The following is a 22,186-nucleotide window of genomic DNA, read 5'->3' as shown; positions in this document are numbered from 1 at the left end:
TGATTAAACTTTTTAAACACAAGTTTGACTGTAATATGCACTACTAGCAGGAAATGGTAAACACAGGGAGATCAATTAGAGAGTTATTTCCATAGTCCATGTCAGATAGATTATTGTGTACTGGACAAAGGTGACAGAATGGAAATTAATTAGAGTCAGATTCAAGGCATATTTAGGAGATAGAACCTACAGGTCTTGGCAACTGACTGGACACGGAGGGTGAGGGGGAGGAAAGAGTCAAGAATGACTCCATGGTATGAATTCTCTCATGATGAGCAAGGTGTGCTCGCTGCCTGAAAGATTTCCTGCAATCCTTACATTCATAGGGTCTTTCCCCAGTATGAATTCTTTGATGTAGAGTAAGAGATCCACTGTAGCTAAAGGCTTTTCCACAAATGTTACATTCGTAAGGTTTCTCTCCAGTGTGAATTCGCTGATGTTGAGCAAGGCCTGCATTCTGGCTAAATGTTTTCCTGCATTCCTTACACATGTAAGGTTTCTCTCCGGTATGACTTCTCTGATGTTGTGCAAGTGACGAGCTGTTGCTAAAGGCCTTCCCACATTCGATACATTCATAGGGCTTCTCTCCAGTATGAACCCTCTGATGTTGATCAAGGTATGCAATCTGGCTGAAAGCTTTCCTACATACTTTACACTCATAAGGTTTCTCTCCAGTATGAACTCTCTGATGTTGAGCCAGGTGTGCATACTGGCTGAAGGTTTTCCTACATTCCTTACATTCATAGGGTCTCTCTCCAGTATGAATTCTCTGATGTACAATTAGGTATCCTCGATGGCTGAAGGCTTTCCCACACACGTTACATACATAAGGCTTCTCTCCTGTGTGAATTCTCTGATGCTGAGCAAGAAATGAGCCATTACTAAAGGCCTTTCCACATTCAATACATTCAAAAGGTCTTTCCCCAGTATGAACCCTCTGATGTTGAGTCAGGTGTGCAATCTGGCTGAAGGCTTTTTTACATTCTTTACACTGATAAGGTTTCTCTCCAGTATGAACTCTCTGATGTTGAGCAAGATGGGCATTCTGGCTAAAGGCTTTCCTACATTCTTTACATTCATAGGGTTTCTCTCCAGTATGTATTCTCTTATGTTGAGCTAAGTTCGCACTCTGGCTGAAGGTTTTCCCACATTCAACACATGCATAGGGTTTCTCTCCAGTGTGAATTCTCTGATGAAGAGTAAGAGATGAGCTCTGGTTGAAAACCTTCTCACATTCATTACATTTCAAAAGTTTCTTTTCTACATAGACTTTCTTACGTTTCATTTCAACAGATTTTTTCCGGTAGCTTCTCTTTCGTGGCTCATGCTTATGTATTCTTTCTTTGGTGGGAAAACTCTGCCTTATATCAAAGATTGCATCCTGATGGAAAGTTTGCCAAGATTTAGTATATTCATTACTTTGATCTTTAGTCAGGATTTCTTTATGAGTGATGATCAATTGACTAGAATGTATCTCCTGACTTCCCAAGTGGTTCTTAAACCAGTCCTCATTTTTAGAGTCTTCTCTCAAACTGGAGCAGTCAAGGTTATAACTAAGATGGCTTCTTCCCATTGTCCTTACTTTGGATGATTCCTCATAAATAACTTGCTTTGATGAAAATTCATTGTTTTTAAATGCATACTCCCAATCTAAAAGATACCAAGAAAACAAATGTCTTTTGTATTTATGCATTAGAAAAGAAGAAGTTCTAAAGCACAAATTGATGAATGAACTACATAAGAAGTTCAAGGATTTAACAGCTGTTAAATGCAGTCTAATAATGAGATTATAGAGAATGAAGGAAAATTTATTAAGAAAATAAATCATGCATAACTAAAGGTAACTATCAGAAAATCATAATAATCTTTTTATATATATATTAATATAACAGTCTGCAAACACCCTTCCTCTCTTGCTGCTAGTTATCCTGCATTCAAGCTAAGTTCATTACCTTTAAAAAACCAATTTCATGTCAGTGTGGCTAAAAAAACTCCCAGTACCATTAATTGCCATAGGCTGTACATAAAACTCTATGGTTAAACTTTTGCAGCCTGGAAGTGGTCTTCCTGAGTATCATTTTCTGTGTGATATGTTCCAACCAAATGTAAGTTTTCAATTGATACTCAAGCTAAGATGCCTTCATATGGAAGTAATTTTGTATCAAATTTCTTGGTTTTATTAACCTGCCATTGGCCTTAATTGCCTTACCCTTTTCATTCCCAAATCAAATCACCTATTATTCTGTTCAAGACTTTCCAATGGTTTCTCACCTTATTTATAGTAAAACCAAAATTCCTATCATGATTTACAAAACCAATGTAGCACATGAACATAAATATAAAGCCTATATAAAATTATGGCAAATAAAATCCAGGAACATATGAAAGCATAATCATAACCAAGTGGAGTTTGTCCCACGAATGCAAGGTTGGTTTAATATATGAAAATCAATGTAATTCACCACATTAACAGATTAAAAAAAGGAAAATCATATTTCAATAGATATAAAAGTATTTTACTAAATTCAACACCTGTAGGGCTTCCCTGGTGGCACAGTGGTTGAGAGTCCACCTGCTGATGCAGGGGACACGGGTTCGTGCCCCAGTCTGGGAAGACCCCACATGCCATGGAGCAGCTGGGCCCGTGAAACATGGCCACTGAGCCTGCACGTCTGGAGCCTGTGCTCCACAACAGGAGGGGCCACAACAGTGAGAGGCCCATGTACCGCAAAAAAAATTCAACACCTGTTTATTATAAAAATTCTCGGCAAACCAGGAACAGAAAGGAAATTCCTCAAGCTGATAAAGGGCATCTATGAAAAATCTGTAACATCAACAGTGAAAGAGTGAATACATTTCCCCTTACAACAATGCAAGTATATATGCTCTTACCAATTCTATTCATTTTACAGGAGGTCCTAGCTATTACAATTAATCAAGAAAAAGACATAAAGATCAGAAAGGAAGAAATAAAACTGTATTTACAGAAAAAATGTTCATGCAGAAAATCCTCAGGAACTTACAAAACAACTACTAGAACAACTGCTAAATCAATCCAGCAAGGTCAAAAGATGTAAAGTTAATATAAAAGTCTAACAACATTGTAAATGAACTATACTTCAATAAAAAAATTTTAAAAATCCATTTACATTTTTACATACTAGCAGCAAACAATTGGAAAATGGTCTTTTTAATATAAAAGCACCAAAAAAACATAAGACTCAGGGAAAAAAATTCTGGATATAAGTATATTTTTTGTATATAGCTATATAAATATAATACTTATAAATATAAGACCACTACACTGGATATGACAAAACACTGCTAAGAGAAATTAAGACTGTAAAAAATGGCTAAATAAACCATACTCAGGAATTGAAAAAAATGATATTAGGATGTCATTTCTCTCCAAACTGATACATAGATTCAACACAATCCCAAACAAAACCCCAGGAGGATTTCTGGGTAGAAATTCTCAACTTCATCCTAGAATTTATATGGAAATGCAAATGATATATTAAAGTAGTCAAAGTGATTTTACAAATTGAACTGATATCAAAATTTACTATAAACCTACAGTAATCAAGACAGTGTGGTACTGGTGAAAGGACAGAGTTTAGAACTTAATGCATGCATATACGGTCAAATGATTTTCAGTGAAGGTACCAACAAGATAATATAATGGGGAAGGGAAAGTCTTTAAAAGAAAGGGTACTGGAGAAACTATATATACAAATTGGGAAAAAAGAAAAAAGAACTTCAACCTTTACCTCACACAAGGCACAAAAATTGGCTCAATGGAACATATACCAAAATATAAAGCCAAAATTATAAAATTCCTAGGTGAAAACACAGAAGAAAATGTCTGTGACCTGCAGGTAGCAAGACTTTCTTAGATATGACACAAAAGGGACAAACCAAGGCAATAATTTGGACTTAACAAATATTGAAAACTTTGGATGTTCAAAAGACACTAGTAGGAAAATAAAAATACAAGTCACAATTGGTACGTATATCTCAATACACATAAATGACAAAGAATTTGTATCAGGACTATACAGGCATACCTCAGAGGTATCATGGGTTCAGTTCGAGGCCACCCCAATAAAATGAATGTTGCAATTAAGCGAGTCACACGAATTTTTTGGTTTCCCAGTGCATGTAAGAGTTATGTTTACACTATACTGTAGTCTATTAAGTGTGCAATAGCATTAAGTCTAAAAAAAAATCAGTTTACATACCTTAATTAAAAAGCACTTTATTGCTAAAAAGTACTAACCATCATCTGACAACGCAGGGTCACCACAAACCTTCAATTTGTAAAAAGTGCAATATCTGCGAAGTACAATAAAGTGAAGCACAATAAAATGAAGTATACCAGTATTAAGAACTTTTACAATAATAACAAAACAACCTAATAAAACATGGGCAAAAGATTTGAACAAATACTTCACAATAGATATATGAATGGCCAATAAGCACATGAAAAGATCCTCAACATCATTAGTCATCAGATACATACATACTAAAACTACGAGATACCATAACACAATCATTAGAATGGATAAAACTAAAAATAGCTCACCAAAAAGGGAACCCTCCTACATTGTTGATGAGAATGTAAATTGATGCAGCCTCTATGGAAAACAGTATGGAGGTTCCTCAAAACACTAGACTTGCCATATGATCCAGAAATCCCACTCCTGGGCATATATCCAGACATAACTATAATTCAAAAAGATACATGCAGCACTATGTACAATAGCCAAGACATGGAAACAACCTAAATGTCCATCAACAGGTGAATGGATAAAGGAGATACGGTACATATGTGTGTGTATACATATACACACACACACATATATACATACATACATACACACAATGGAATATTACTCAGCTATAAAAAAGAATGAAATAATGCCATCTGCAGCACATGGATGGACCTAGAGATCATCATACTAAGCCAGGTAAGTCAGAAAGAGAAAGACATACCATATGGTATCACTTATATGTGGAATCTAAAATACAATACAAATGAATATATTTGCAAAACAGAAACAGACTCATCTAGAGAACAGACTTGTGTTTGCCAAGGGGGAGGAGGGGTGGGGGAGAGAAGGATTGGGATTTTGGGATTAGCAGATGCAAAGTATTATATCAATATATAGGATGAATAACAAGGTCCTATTGTGTAGCACAGGAAACTATATTCAGTATCCTGTGATAAACCATAATGGAAAAGAATATATATATGTAACTGAATCACTTTGCTGCACAGCAAAAATTAACAGAACATTGTAAATCAACTATACTTCAATAAAATTATTTTAAAAAAGAAAAAACCTCACCAAGATATGGTGAGGATGTAGAGCAACTGGAACTCTTCTACAGTGCTGGTGGGAATGAAAATGATACAATCTCTTTAGAAAACTATCTGGCAGTTTCTTAAAAATTTAAACATATTCCTGTCATATGACTCAGTTTTTCCACTTTCAGATATTTACCTAAGAGAAATGAAAACGTATGTCCACACAAAGTCCTGTATGTGACCACTTCATATAGCCCCAAACTGCAAACAACCCAAAAGTGCATCAACAGGTGAATGGAAAAAGTGTGGAACATCTATACAATAGACTGCTACTCAGAAACAAAAGGAGTAAATTATTTATATATGAAACAATATGATTTTCAAAATAATTTTGATGACAAAATAAGCCACACGTAACTGTATGATTCCATTTAGTTTAAATGCAAAGTAATCTAAAATGACAAATATTAGTGTTTGGAGCCAGGAGTGAAGAAGAATGAACTGCATAGAGGTACAAGCTATCTTCTGGGGTGACGGAAACGTTTTATGTCTTGATTGTGGTGATGGTTTCATGGACGTATACAACTGGCAGAACTCATCACATTGTGTAATTTATATGAATGCAATTTACTGTATGTAAATAATTAGTTATTAAGAAAAATATTATAGGGACTTCCCTGGTGGTCCAGTGGTAAAGAATCCGCCTTCTTAGTTCCTGGTTGGGGAACTAAGATCCCACATGCCGTGTGGCTACTGAGCCTGCATGCCACAACTAGAGAGCCTGTGTGCCACAACTACAGAGCCCATGCACTCTGGAGCCTGCATGCCACAACTACTGAGCCCACATGCCACAACTAGAGAGAAACCCAAGCACCACAATGAAGAGCCTGTGCGCAATAATGAAAGATCACATGTGCCACAACTAAGACCCAATGCAGCCAAAAATAAGAAAGAACAAATTATAGATGGAATGAAGAAAGATTAAGTAAAGAGAGACTTTAGTAACATAATAAAAAAAGAAACTCATGTAATAAGCTCTTTACACTGAAAATAGAGACTATACCTTGGAACCTATGGAACCGTTAAAGAAAACTAATGCTATATTAGGACATATAAAATCCTCAAATCGTTAGAGAGTAGAATTAGTACTAATTACTATCCTGATCAAATATGATAAAACAATTTGATCAAGATACAATAAAACAAGAAAACTTTCTTTTAAACAACTCTTGTGTAAAAAGGAATTTAAAAAAAAATAGGTTGTCTAGGAAATGGAAATAAGAAAAACTACATATCAGAATCTATGGAAGTCACCTAAAGCTATATTCAGAAGAAAATTAAAACTCCTAATAATGTCATTAGTGAATGAGAAAATGAAATTAATAGTTTAAGTTTTTTTCAGCAAAATGGAAAACAAAATAAACCTAAGGAAATTAGATGGAAAGAATTAGTAAAGAGAAAAACAGAAAATAGAGAATTAAAAAGAGAAGAATGATGACACTATATTTTATATTTAACAGATACATCCAAAAGCTGGATTTTAAAAATAAATAAAAATTAACAAAATTGACTGAGTAGCAAACAATTTTTTTTTAAATAACAGTTATGTAAAATAAATTAAAATTGGAAATTACCAGATATAAAAGAAAAACAATTATAAGCAATTATTATGCTCAGGTTCATAGAAATAAATCTGTAACCTAAATGAAAAGGGTAACTAACTAGAAAAATTTAAATTTATATAATTTAACCCAAGGAAGAAACTATAGGGAGGTTATTTACCAGAGAGGACATTGAGAAAGTTGTCAAAGGTCCACTTCCCCACAAAGGCCCAAGTACCAGGACTTTTCTCTCAAACTTGAAGACTATGACCTCATTCCTTCACACTAACATCTCTAAATCAGAATTTTTCTTCTTAGCCTCCATCTCCCTCCAATCATACATTGCATATCTTCCCTTGGCAATCTCCCCATCTCTTAAAAATAAGTCTCTTACTGTCCCAAGCCAAATTCATCTTTTCCTCTACCAACCTGTTCTTTCTTCTGACTTGTTTCTATTAAATGCTATCACTTTCCAGTTACCCAGACTTGAAAATACAACTGGAAATGCTTTATCTTTTCTTTGATGGTTTATAAACCTCTGAATAATCCTAAAAATTGAGCAGAATGATTTTATGAAAGTAGAAATTCAGTGAATCAAGTGAATAAGTAAATGAATCAATCCTTCAATCTGAAAGGAATGAGTGACCAAAGAGGAAAAAATATGCATTGCTCTGTCTGGATTTTTAAACATAGAATGGAGCAATGTGTGTAAAACTAAAAAGCAAGGACAAGGAGATAACTGTGACATCTGCATCCAGAGAATAAGAAAATGTTATCAGAGAAGACAGTTATGTGTGAGAGAAAATATACACACATAATGTGTGAGGAGAGTTAGGTTGGGGAACTCACGCTAGACACACCACAGTGTTTCTTTCCAGGCCTTGAGCCTTTTCAGGCTACCCAGGAAACATCAATTATGAGCTGGAACTTTCCAGAATAGCTGAGCTTTTCCTTGCAATGGCCTCTGCCTGCCTAGTTCTCTCTCACTCACCAGGGCATGCTCCTCTTGTCCCCTCCTTCTTCACCATCCAGGGGTCTTTTCCTTGCTCCAATAATGAGATCACATCTGGCTTAGAAACTGAAACTCCTGCTTACAAGAAATAAAAGGGGAATTAGCCAGGCCCATAGATCAGATCAAGTTGCTTGGTCATCAGGAAGGTGAGGCCATTATAGAAGGGAGCTGAGGAAGAGATGAAGTATTCTGAAGAATGGGGAAGATGAAGTTGTATGGACAGTCTAATGAAGCTGCCAATTCTACAAAACTATATTTATCTGGGGGAGCACAAAAATCAGAAACTTAGCGAACTATATCAGAGGTTTCCCAAACATTACATTGGAAAGCAGCCCTACGTGCAGATTCTGAATTACAGGGAGACCTCCTTACCCAGTGATACCAGGCTCCTATAGTTCTGCAACATCACTTTCCTGTACAAATTCCTCTGAGCAGGGTTCAGCCATTCCCACTCCTCTTGAGAGAAATCTACAGCCACATCCCCAAATGTCACCAAATCCTGAAATGACATAAACATATTCTTGCTCAACTAGTGTTCTTACCCTCGCATGAGCATAGTTTAAAAAATTAAATTGTCTATACTTCTGGAGAGAAATACGATAGGTAGTGAAATTTTCTGTCAGTATCTTGAGTTCTGAGCAACACGTGTCAAGTAATTGCTAGACAACTTCTCTGTGCTTAGTGTTGATATTCTGTCATGGAAAGTATACAATTTCAGAGTCTCTACTGATGGAGAAAAGATACACACAGAAATTGGCAATAACAGAACACTGTAAACAATCAAGTGTAAAATGTTATTCATACTAAATGCTAGAGCATTTCTCAATATGGAAAATAAGGATAGACTGGGGCAGTGAAAAAGGCTTCAAAGAGGAGGCAAAAACATGAGTTATGCCTTACAGGACGTACATGGTCTAAACCAGCATTTTCCCAAATTCTACAATGGAATGGTCAATGTTCCAGCTATATCAATAAGGTATATATTAAAATATATTTGTTGCTTATAACTGGTTTTCTAAAATTAAATACAGATATAATAAAAACAGTAAAGTTTTATGGTGATTTTGCAAAAATATAACAAACAATATATGTCATTACGGAGAACAATCAGGGACAACAAAAGATTACATAACAGCTCTGACAACATCACTAAGTTTCAAAGACAGCTGGTAACTTATCATGCTACCTAAAAGACAAAATAATAGTAATTTTAAGTACTACTGATTAAGTTAAAGAATGAACATTTCAAAGGTGATAATGAAGTGCCATCAAAAAATACCTACAACTCTCACTAGAGGAACATACCCAATTGTGCACATCTAATGAGCAAGAGTTTTTTAAATGTTAAAACATAGCTCTTTAAATACCACTGTATGTTACATTAAGGATCTTGATAGCATGGAAGATGACCTAGTCTGCTCCCTAGAAATTGAAAATGGGCATTCTTCCTAATGTGGTAAATCCGCTTCAGACTTATTAAGGCTTGCTGACTGATTTGGTATATGCTTCACAGGTTTGGCATGTCACGGAGCAAAATCTACTCGTAAGCTGAGCTGATATGTAGATGACCTAAACAGCTGAACTGACTTGTCAAATATTGAAATCCTTCCACACTGGTTGGTAAACAGCAGAGGAACCACTCCCAGTTAAAAGACCAAGAGCATTCCCCTGAAAGAACAAACAGTGAAACAGACCTCTTCATTCTAATAGACACTGATTTCAAAACGGAGATAATGAAAATACTGGAGGAGTAAGAAAAGCTATTGACAGAAATGCAGAGTACTGTAAAAGGGAACTAGAAACTATACAGAGGAACCACAAAATATCAGAAAACTCATCTGCAGAGATGAAAGCTAAGGGCAATGAATAGCAGAATGAATGATGCAGAAGAATGAATAAGTGACCTGGAACATAGAATAATGGAAATCACCCAACAAGGACAGCAGACAGAAAGCCAAATAAAAAAAATGAAAGCAATATAAGAGACCTATGGGATAATATAAACCATGCCAATCTACACATAATGGGGATTCCAGAAGGAGAAGAAAAAGGGGATCAAAAATGTATTTGAAAAAATTATGTCTGAAAAATTCCCAATGGGGCTTCCCTGGTGGTGCAGTTGTTGAGAGTCTGCCTGCCGATGCAGGGGACACGGGTTCGTGCCCTGGTCCGGGAATATCCCACATGCTGCAGAGTGGCTAGGCCTGTGAGCCATGGCCGCTGAGCCTGCGCGTCCAGAACCTGTGCTCCGCAATGGGAGAGGCCACAATAGTGAGAGGCCCGAGTACCACAAAAAAAAAAAAAAAAAAAAAAAAATTCCCAAACCTAAAGAAGGAAACACATATCCAGGTACAGGAAGCACAGAGGGTCCCAAGTAAGATAAACCAAAACAGACCTACACCAAGACATATTACAATAAAAACAGCAAAAGTTAAAGAGAGAATTCTAAAGGCAGCAAGAGGAAAACAAAGAGTTCATTACAAGGAAACCCCCATAAGGCTACCAGGTGATTTCTCTACAGAAATGCTGCAGGCCAGAAGGGAGTGGCAAGATATATTCAAAGTCCTGAAAGGGAAAAATATACAACCTAGGATACTCTACCTAGCAAGATTATCATTTAAAATAGAAAGAGAGATAAAGAATTTCTCAGACTCACAAAAACTAAAATACTAAATCTATCCTAAAGGAAACATTGAAAGGTCTTCTCTAAATAGAAAAGAAGAATCTATAAGAAAGAAAAAAACATCACAATTGGAAAGTACATTACTTAAATTTACATTAAATTTAAAGCCAGGACACACAAAAAAAAATCCAAAAATTTGTGTGAAAATGATGGTAACCACAATGAACAGCAAAAGGATGAATAAGATGTAAAACAGGACATCAAAATCATAAAATGTCGGGGAGGAGAGTAAAAAAGTGTAGATTCTTTTTCTTTCCTAGAATGAATGTGTTTCAGCCTATATAACTACCAGTCTAAGGCAAGTAGATATAGGAAGGGGTTAACATTCTTGAAAAATAGGGTACCCACAAATCAAAAACATACAGTAGATTCACAAAAACCAAAAAGAAGAGAACATAAGTATAATACCAAAGAAAATCATGAAACCACAAAAGGAAAAATAAGGGACAAAGAAGAAATATAAAATCAACAGGAAAACAAGGTTTTCAATAAATACATATCTATCAGTAAATACATAAATAAATATCAGTAATTACCGTAACTGTCAATGGACTAAATCCTCCAATCAAAAGACACAGAGTGGCAGATTGGAAAAACAAACAAACAAACAAGAGCCTACAATATGCTGCCTACAAGAGACCCACTTTAGGGCAAAGGATACATAGAGATTGAAAGTGAGGGGATGGAAAAAGATATTTCATGCAAAAGGAAATGACAAGAAAGTGGGGTTGCAATACTCATATCAGATAAAATAGACTTTAAGACAAAAGCCATAAAGATAAAGAAGAATACTATATAATGAAAAAAGGATCAATACAAGAGGATTTTACGTCAACATATATGCACCTAATATAGGAACACCCATGTACGTAAAACAAATACTAACAGAAATATAGGGAGAGGGACTTCCCTGATGGTGCAGTGGTTAAGAATCCACCTGCCAATGCAGGGGACACGGGTTTGAGCCCTGTTCCAGGAAGATCCCACATGCCGTGGAGCAACTAAGCCCATGCACCACAACTACTGAGCCTGCACTCTAGAACTTGAGAGCCATGACTACTGAGCCCATGCACCACAATTACGGAAGTCTGTCTGCCTAGAGCCCATGCTCCGCAACAAAGAGTAACCCCTGTTCCTACTCACCACAACTAGAGAAAGCCCATGTGCAGCAACGAAGACACAAAGCAGCTAATAAATAATAAATAAATAAATTTATAAAAAAGAAAAAGAAATAAAGGCAGAAGAGAAGACTACAATAATAATAGGATATTTTAACACCCCATTCACATCAATGGACAGATCTTCCAGATAGAGAATCAATAAGACAAGAGATACTAAATGATACAACAGAACAGTTAGACTTAATTGATATTTTCAGTACGTTACATCCAAAAATACCAGAATACACATTTTTTTCAAGTGCACATGGAACATTCTCTAGAACTGACCACATACTAGGGCATAAAACAAGCCTCAACAAACTTAAGAGTATAGAAATTATCTCAAGCATCTTTTCTGACCACAACGGCATGGAACTAGAAATTAACCACAGAAAAATAAATGAGAAAAAAATGATTACATGGAGACTAAACAACATGGTACTACAAATCCAATGGGTCAATGAGGAAATCAAAGAGGAGATTTAAAAATACCTTGAGACAAATGACAATGAAAACACAACCATACAAAATCTATGGAATGCAACAAAAGCAGTTCTTAGAAGTTCATAGCAATACAGGCTTTCCTCAAAAAACAAGAAAAATCTCAAACAACCTAACCTACCACAAAGAACTAGAAAAAGAAGAACAAACAAAACCTAAAGTCAGCAGAAAGAATGAAACAATAAAGATCAGAGAGGAAATAAATAAAAGACATTTAAAAAATAGAAAAAATCAATAAAACTAAGAGCTGGTTCTCTGAAAGGATAAACAACATTGACAAACCTCTCAACCAAGCTCTTCAAGGAGGAAGAGAGAACTTATTTCATTAAACAAAATAAGAAATGAAAAAGGAAACATAACAACTGACACCACAGAAATACAAAAAAAATACAAAAAACTACAAACAATTATAAAAGAAAAGCCAAAACCCACATGGTCTTCTGAATAGATGTAGAAAAGGCATTTGACAAATTCAACATCCATTCATGATAAAAACTCTTACCAAAACAGGTATAGAGGGAAAATACCTCAAGATAATAAAAGCTCTTTATGACAAATCCACAGCCAATATAATACTCAACAGTGAAAAGCTGAAAGCATTCCTGCTAAAATCTGGAACAAGACAAGGATGCCCACTCTCACCTCTTCTATTCAACACTATTGGAAGTCCTACCTGCAGCAATCAGATAAGAAAAAGAGATAAAAGATACCCAGATTAGGGCTCCCCTGGTGGCACAGTGGTTAAGAATCCACCTGCCAATGCAGGGGACATGGGTTCGAGCTCTGGTCGGGGAAGATCCCACATGCTGCAAAGCAGGTGAGCTTGTGCACCACAACTACTGAGCCTGCACTCTAGAGCCCGCCAGCCACGACTACTGAGCCTGTGTGCTACAAACACTGAAGCCTGTGCACCTAGAGCCTGTGCTCCACAAGAGAAGCCCCCACAATGAGAAGCCCGCGCACAACAACAAAGCCCCTGCTCGCCACAACTAGAGAAAGCCAGCGCACAGCAACAAAGATGCAGTGCAGCCAAAAATAAGAATAAAATTTTTAAAAAAAGATATCCAGATTGGTAGGGAAGAGGTAAAATTGTCATTATATGCAAATGATATGATACTACATATAGAAAACCCTAAACAGTCCACACATAAACTACTAGAACAGATAAGCGAAATCGGCAAGGTAGCAAGATACAACATTAATGTACAGAAATCGGTTGCATTTCTTTATACCAACAATGAAATATGAGAAAGGGAATGTAAAAAAAAATCTTTTAAAATTGCAACTCAAAACATAAATTACTTTGGAATAAACCTCACCAAGCAGATGAAACTTATACACTGAGAACTATAAAACACTGATGAAGGAAACTGAGATGATTCAAAGAAATGGAAAGATATCTCATGCTTTTGGATTGGAAGAATTAATGTTGTTAAAATGGTCATACTACCCAAAGCAATCTACAGATTTAATGTGATCCCTATCAAATTACCCATGACATTTTTCACAGAACTAGAAAAAATAATCCTAAAATTCATGCGGAACCATAAAAGACCCAGAATTGCCAAAGCAATCCTGAAGAAAAAGAACAAAGTAGAAGGCATAACTCTCCCAGAGTTCAGACAATATTAGAAAGCTAGAGTAATCAAAACAGTGTGGTACTGGCAGTAAAACAGACATATGGATGAATGGAATGGAAGAGAGCCCAGAAATAAACCCACACACCTATGGTCCATTAATCTTTGTCAGAGGAGGCAAGAATATACAATGGGAAAAAGACATTCTCTTCAACAAGTGGTGTTGGGAAATCTGGACAGCTGCATGTAAATCAATGAAGTTAGAACACACCCTCCCATCACACACAAAAATAAACTCAAAATGGCTTAAAGACTTAAACATAAGACATGACACCATAAAACTCTTAGAAGATAACACAGGCAAAACAATCTCTGACATAAATTGTACCAATGTTTTCTTAGGTCAGTGTCCCATGGCAATAGAAATAAAAACAAAAATAAACAAATGGGATCTAATCAAACCTATAGGCTTTTACACAACAAAGGAAACCATAAACAAAACGGAAAGACAACCTACAGGATGGGAGAAAATATTTGCAAATGATGCGAGCAACAAGGGCTTGATTTCCAAATTATACACACAGCTCATACAACCCCAAAAAACAAACAACCCAACAGAAGAATGGGCAGAAGACCTAGACATTTCTCCAAAGAAGAAATACAGATGGCTAGTAGACACATGAAAAGATGCTTAACATCGCTAATTATTAGAGAAATGCAAATCAAAACTACAATGAGGTACCACCTCACACCAGTCAGAATAGCCATCATTAAAATATCTACAAAACAAATGCTGGAGAGGGTGTGGAGAAAAGGGAAACTTCCTACACTGTTGGTGGGAATGTAAGTTGGTGCAGCCACTATGGAGAACAGTATGGCGGTTCCTCAGAAAACTAAAAATAGAATTACCATATGATCCAGCAGTCCCACTACTGGGCATATATCTAGACAAAACTATTATTCAAAAAGATACATGCACCCCTATGTTCACAGCAGCAGTATTCACAATAGCCAAGACATGGAAACAACCTAAATGTCCATCAACAGATGAATGGATAAAGATGTGGTACATATATACACTGAAATACTACTCAGCCATAAAAAAGAATGAAATAATGTCATTTGCAGCAACATGTATGCAAGCAGAGATTATCATACTAAGTAACTCAGAAAGAAAAAGACAGATACCATATGATATCACTTATATGTGAAATCTAAAATATGACACAAATGAACCTACCTATGAAACAGAAACAGAATCACAGACATAGAGAACAGACTGAGGGTTGCCAAGGGGGAGGAAGTTGGGGGAGGGATGAAGTGGGAGGTTGGGGTTAGCAGATCTAAGCTTTTATATATAGAATGGATAAACAACAAAGTCTTACTGTATAGCACAGAGAACTATATTCAATATCCTGTGATAAACCATAATGGAAGAGAAGATAAAGAATGTATATATGTATAACTCATCACTCTGCTATACAGCAGTAATTAACACAACATTGTAAATCAATGTCAATAAAAAATATGTCAATTTTTATGTCAATAAAAAGTAATAAATAAAATTTATAAAATATGGTGATGGCTTAAGAGAACAAAAACAAAAATGTCTGGTATTTCTACCCTCAGTGAATTTTTTTCCCTTTCTAAGGTAAAAAACTGGAAGTCCTCAACCCTCAGCACCTACCTACCATGGCACCCGACCTAGAAACAATAAAAATTTAGTTAGTATATATTTGTTCAAATGTTTCCTTATACAGACATGTCTATGATTATCTATACATATTCATTTTCTTATAACATCACTTGTTAGATAATATTACATGATGTAAATATGTGATATCTTATTTACTACCCCCTTGCTTATTTTCAGTTATATGAATCTTAATTTCTCACTATGATGCTATAAATGTCTCTATTATTTTCTCAAAATATATTCCTAAAAGTTTTTCTCTCCATTGAGACTAGGATCTCCCAAACTTACTTAACATCAGAAAAGAGTTTACACTATTTTGACCCAGTCAGAATAGGACCTAATGAAAAAATAATTCAGGCTGGGAGTAAAGTGTTGACCGGTAGTCAAAGAAATATTAATAAAGGTTCTTCACATAGAAAGAAAATGGAAGGAAATGGAAATAAAAGGAATATGGAAGCATCAAAACACAGGAAGAAACTAAGAGCCCCCAAACTATAAACTCAATAAGGTAAGTCCCCCAAAATATTATATCTGCTAATAATAGGGGACTTACCTTATTCAGAAAGTGGCAAGAATACTAATTATTTAGAAGGAAAATTACAGAAAGAAGAAAGAAGATCATTACATAAGAAGCAATGGTACATATCCTAGAGTGGCCACTAAAAGAATAATAAAAGTAATGTATAATTAAGATAACTAGGAAAAAAACTGATTTATCCAAAAGAAGGCAAAAAAGGAGAAATAAAGGAAGAACGAACAGATGGGATAAGTAGAAAATAAATTGCAGCATGGTATACTTAAACACAAATATATTAATAATACATTAAATGAAAATGTACTAAACACTTATTTAAAAAGACCAAGATTATCAGACTGGATTTTTAAAAACCAGCCAACCTTTTTTGGGGGGAGGCACAAGGGATCATGAGAGGCATAGGGGATTGGGAGGCACACTGGGCCGAGTGCCTGGCTGTGAGCGCAGGGGAGAGAAAAAAAAAGAAAGACTATATACTGTTTATAAGAGGCATACTTTAAATATAATCTTTAGAGCACCACAAGGCACTGTGATTCAGGAGGTCTGAGGTGGCATCCCAGAAAGAGCATTTGGGCTGATGGGCTTTGTCTGTTCTACACATCATATCCTCTGCCTTCTCCTTCTTCCATTACCAATTCAGTGGCAGGAAAAAAGAGGTTGCCTGCTGGCTCTTGCTGCCCTGGTCTCACAAATACATTCCTTTGTTGATTCATATATTAATTTGGCAAATATTTACTAATGACTACTACCTATTTTGTTCTAAGAGTTGGGAATACAAAGGTGAACAGAATACAGCCCCTCCCTTTGTGGAGTTAATATTCTAACAGAGGAGAAAGACACTAAACATAAGGTCATACACATATATACACTAACATGTATAAAATAGATAACTAGTGAGAACCTGCTGTATAGCACAGGGACCTTTACTCAGTGCTCTGTGGCTACCTAAATGGGAAGGAAATCCAAAAAAGAGGGGATATATGTATACGTATAGCTGATTCACTTTGTTGTATAGGAGAAACTAACACAACATTGTAAAGCAACTATACCCCAATTAAAAAAAACAAAAAAACCCCATATGGTCATACAGTGTCATGTACTATTAAATACTATGACAAAAAACAAGGTAAGGTAACTGAAAGTTACAGGAGTGTTTGTGTAAGATAAAGTAAGATAAAGTAATGTAGGGCTTCCCTGGTGGTGCAGTGGTTAAGAATCCGCCTGCCAATGCAGGGGACACGGGTTCAAGCCCTGGTTCAGGAAGATCCCACATGCCGTGGAGCAACTCAGCCTGTGTGCCACAACTACTCAGCCCGCGCTCTAGAGCCCACAAGCCACAACTACTTAGCCTGCATGCCACAACTACTGAAGCCCACGCACCTAGAGCCCGTGCTCCCAACAAGAGAAGCCACCACAATGAGAAGCCCGTGCACCGCAATGAAGAGTAGCCCCCGCTCGCCACAACTAGAGAAAGCCCGCACGCAGCAATGAAGACCCAACACAGCCAAAAATAAATAAATAAAAATAAATTTATTTTTAAAAAAAGTAATGTAAAACTTAACAAAGAGGTGATTTTTGAACAAAAATCTGTCAATACATAAAGTGGGAGAGCCAGCCATGTCATCATCTACGGAAGAATTACAGAAGAGGGAGGAGCAAACGCAAAGGTTTAGAAATAGAAGGTAGCTTGGAACATTTGAGGAACAGCAAGTTGACCAGTGTGACTGGCACAGAGAGCAGTAAAGACTTGTGGAAAATGAGGTCTGGGGTAGCCAGGAGCTGGATCATGTAGGACCTTATAGGCCCAGGTAAGGAAACTGGACTTCATTCCAAGTAAAATGGGAAGCGAACAAAGTTTCTGGGCAAAGGAGTGAAATAATGTGTTCCATCACACTGAGCACACTGCTCCCTAGAGTCCTTCATTATTTTCTACCACCCTCTTTAAATCTCTCACCATCATGTGTGTTACTGACCCTCAATATATAGTACAACTTCCTACATCTGACAGTCACTAACTAGTGATGTGTATACATCACTTTCCTTCCTTGGCTTTTTCCTCATTTGTAAAACAAGTGTCTTAGACAAGATCACCCGTAATTTTCTTCCTGGCTTTATCATTTTATGAACCTACATCTTTGCTGTCTAATACACTAGCTACTAGCCACACGTGGTTATTTAAATCTAAATCAATTAACATTTAAAAATTCAGTTCTTCAGTCACACTAGTACATACAAGTGCTCCACAGCCACATGTGGCTAGTTGCTACTGTATTGGGCAGTGCAAACATAGAGCACTTTTATCATCAATCATCACAGTGCTTCTCTAGGTGATTTCTGCTTCTGAGTCATCTTCTTAAGATGTAAGAAAATAAAAAGATATAGTATTTTGTATGGTTTTATTTTTTATGTTTAACCTACAAAATGTATTTAACCTCAAAGTATGAGGAAGAAAATTTTTTTCTAAATGAATACTCCAGCTCTTCTCCACGGATTTAAAATAACATCATTACATTATTATGTAATAAACAAACTAGTAGACATTGAATTCCATGAAGACAGTATTTTTTTCACCACAGTATTGCCAGCAGTTAATATACAGTAAGTCTTTAATAACTATATGTTCAGTGAATGAATATTTTCTATTCTTATTTATATTTGCATTTGTTTCTGGATATTATATGCTGATTTTTTCATTTATATTTTCTGGCTCTCATTCTATACTATTTTTGTTATTTACTATTTATGATTTGTTATTACAGATGTATTTAGCCATTCTTTTATGTAGATTCAATACTCCCTACTATTCTCCTTTTTCAAAAAATTCCCTGCTATTTTTCCATATTAACTCCTCTAATCTTTACTGCATGATCTAGAATATTTTAGCTGTAACCAGCTACTAAGTCAGGATATCCCTAGAACAGGACCTCATTACCCCCATGGAATCCTACTCTTCAGTGCCTACAGAATGCCTGAAAAACACTCCTGCCCTAGCTGACCCACACTTTAATACTCAAGACACAACAAATCCCACTCCTCAAAATCACCTTGAGCAAGCAACCCTGTCATGTGTCAATACTACAACTAAGACTTCCCCAAGTAGTCCCTGTCTACTTTTCAAACCCAGGTCTGTGGAAAAGCTCTAAACTGTTGGTCACATCTGAACACCCACCTTGACCTCAGTGAATCACTTCACTTCCCTACAGGGAAGACTTTCAGATTCCACCAAGGAGTGTATTTTTGCCTCTTGAGACCTCCCAACAGAACACCTAACCCGCAGGAAGTGCTAAACTGTTTCTTGAATGAAGATGAAAATTCTGGCTGAGAAAAAAAAAAGGAGGCTCAGTGGGTTTTGGGGGACCTCCTTTTACTAGACTGGAGAACATGAGGACCAGGTCACTGAATGAATGGAATTTTAGAATGGGAAATTTCAGAAGAAAAGCAAAATGTTCATATAAAATCTGAAAAACAAGGCATTTCAGAGAAGAGAGTAGAAAAGCTTCCTTACCTCAGGCATGGCTTTAAGAATTTAGGACAGCCCTTCTGTCCTCCTCCTTCTGGCTTCTTTTTGGGAGAAGGGCAGTGTCCAGAGAAAACAGAGCTGGAGAGGGAGAAAGAAAACATGAAATGCTGGGCCTGCCCTCAGCTCCCAGCATCACCAGCCTAGATACTCTCCTTTCCTTCTCTGTGCACTTCTCCCCAACCACAGAAGTAGATACGAGGTGTCACTGCATTGGTCATTCCTATCTAAATTTATAATTCTTTCACCTATGTGCTTTATTTTTTGAAATATAGTTGATTTATAGTGTTATATTAGTTTCAGGTGTTCAACACAGTGATTCAATATTTTTATAGATTATACTCCACTTAAATCTCCCACGTGCTTTAGATCTCACTATGCAACATAAACTTTCTGTGCTTAAGATACCTCATTTATATTTATAAGAAGTAACAGTATTTATCCTTCAGAATGGCACTGCCAAATAAGGATAATTCCCCCTTCACACGTGAAGGCTATTCATCAGTGAAATCATCCAATGCCTCATGGTAATTAAGTAATTGAGCCCAACTGGAATCCAGGTCTGACTCATTAGTCTTTCCACCAGATGATGACATTGAAAGGAAATGTGTCCCCACCCTTTCTACAAAGATGAGAGATAAAACTACAAAGTGAATGCCTCAGAGAAAGCATCTTTACACAGAGTAGGCATCAGAGGGATCATGTGGTCTGGAAGACACTGGACCAAAAAGAACATATTGCTTCTGGTCCTGGCTTAAAATAAAATGCACCTGAAAACCAATCTCTCAACTTTTCTAAGAAATTTCCTCAGAAGGGCCTGGGGGGAGGGATATGCAGAAACAGTCACTGCAACCCCTTAATCATTAATTATTTTCCACTAAACTTCACTGCCTTGGAGAGTAAAGAAATTATCTCAGAAGCAGCATAACTTAGTGGTAAGAACAACTAGGTTTGTGGATCAGAATGCTCATACATCTGATCCACCACTCAACTGGCTCTGCAGCCTCTATTCCAAACCTCAATTTCCTCATCAACAGAGTAGTACCTACTCTCTATCAACGGTTGGGAGGGTCATAAGATGATCCATATCAAGCATTTAGCGCAGTACCTGGTCGATAAATATCATTCAATCATTAATTTTCATAAGTAGTACACAGTAGGTCTCCCCGTCCTTTTTTCGCTTCGATTCCTCACTAGGAGAGGGACGGAAAGACCTTCTGTGCCAGAGAGGACTAAGGTCCAGCAGCTCAGTCTTCTGCTCTCCAGGCCCGAGGCTTTCTCCTCCTCTCCAGCTCTCTTCCCCTCTCCCACTCTCCTCTCCGTAAACCCCATCTCTTCCCCTTCATCTCAATCTCGGTCTTCCCGCTACAAGTCTCCCAAATCCTGGAGCACACTGGCCTCCCAAAGCATCCACACAGCCTCCCAGCCACCACACAAACCCTCATGCTGGCAGCTCCCCTGGCAGACTGTGGACATGCTCCCGAGCTGTAGCTTGCCCACCCCTCGCAGTGAGTCACACAGTCACTGACATGATGACACATGGTGCCATATACTGTCACACACTCCTAGGGTCACACAATCTCAAGCAGTCTCACGTGAACACAGCTGCACGTTCACTGTTACAGAAACTGTCACACACATTCTCAAATTCTGTTCACACACCGTCTCACAGAGCCCCATACACAAGGTCACACACACAGTGACACTGTAACACACGGTCCCATACACGGTCACACTGTTCACACACAGTGACACGGTTTCCCTGTCACATTCTCAGACACTGTCACACATTCTCCCTCGGTCCCACACAGCCTCACACACTGTCACACGGCTTCACTCTGTTCAAACACGGTCACACACACCGGACCCAGGCTCCCACCGTCACAGGCCCCCTCACACGCCCGCTCCCGCCCGACAGGCCTGCCCAGGCGCGCGCACCCACCCCGGGCTCCTCACCGCTTTCTCCCCGAGAGTCGGCACTTCGTTCCGCACCGTTCGCGGAGGCTGGGAGCTGAGCGCTCTGCGGCCAGGGCGTGGACTCGATCTCGGGCCCGACGGGCGGACTCACAAAGGGGCCAAAGCGCTCGGGCAGGCTGTCGGCGCCAGCCGCAGTGGCTGCTGGGAAATGGAGTCCGGGGCCAGGCGCGGTGCGGCGCGGAGCATCCTGGGACTGCTCGCCGCGGGGGACCGGGCAGACAGCTGCTTCCTGCCTCGTCCTTTCGCGTCGTCTCTGCCACGCTCCTTAAACACCCCGACCTTGCGACCCAGAACTTGCACTCGCCCCGCCCTCTCAGGCCGTCCGACCCACCCCCCCCGTCACCGAATCCAGCCCGGACCTGGATTGGCCGGCTCGAACTGCGCAGGTGCAGCTTGCTCGCGTCGCGGAGGCGTCCAGGCTCGGTGCACGCGTCGGCCGCGAATAGCGGACGCGGCTGTGTTGCGCATGCGCGGTGGTCGGGCCCGCGCCCGGGCGCAGCAGGTGGGGCTCCAGGCCCGGTGCTGGAAAAACGCAGCTGGTTGAGGCTGGGTGTGAGGGCTGGGGCCCGCCGGAGGGGGGGACCCCGGGAGGATGCGGGCGTAGTTAAGAGATAAT

General features: G+C 38.1%; 1 protein-coding gene across 7 annotated transcripts; it reads right to left on the bottom strand.

The window, feature by feature from the left end:
- Positions 1–101: 101 nt before the first annotated feature.
- On the bottom strand, positions 102–21,819 carry ZNF583 (zinc finger protein 583). Of its 7 annotated transcripts, none has more exons than XM_060130162.1 (5): positions 21,536–21,819; positions 19,582–19,674; positions 8,297–8,423; positions 7,904–7,999; positions 102–1,650 (listed from the first exon to the last, which is right to left on the bottom strand). In XM_060130162.1, exons 2-5 carry the CDS (start codon positions 19,588–19,590, stop codon positions 173–175), a joined length of 1,710 nt encoding a protein of 569 aa, XP_059986145.1. In that variant the 5' UTR covers positions 19,591–19,674; positions 21,536–21,819; the 3' UTR covers positions 102–172. The 7 variants fall into 7 exon arrangements, with proteins under 7 accessions (XP_059986145.1, XP_059986144.1, XP_059986147.1 ...); XM_060130161.1 differs by having other exon boundaries at positions 21,550–21,819; XM_060130164.1 differs by lacking the exons at positions 19,582–19,674; positions 21,536–21,819 and adding exons at positions 4,242–4,335; positions 4,586–4,725 and having other exon boundaries at positions 8,297–8,339.
- Positions 21,820–22,186: the final 367 nt, after the last annotated feature.

This window comes from Lagenorhynchus albirostris, chromosome 19 (genome assembly GCF_949774975.1).
Source record: "Lagenorhynchus albirostris chromosome 19, mLagAlb1.1, whole genome shotgun sequence".
In the NCBI taxonomy this organism is placed as follows: Eukaryota; Metazoa; Chordata; class Mammalia; order Artiodactyla; family Delphinidae; genus Lagenorhynchus; species Lagenorhynchus albirostris.
This window is presented reverse-complemented; position numbering and strand designations above follow the sequence as displayed.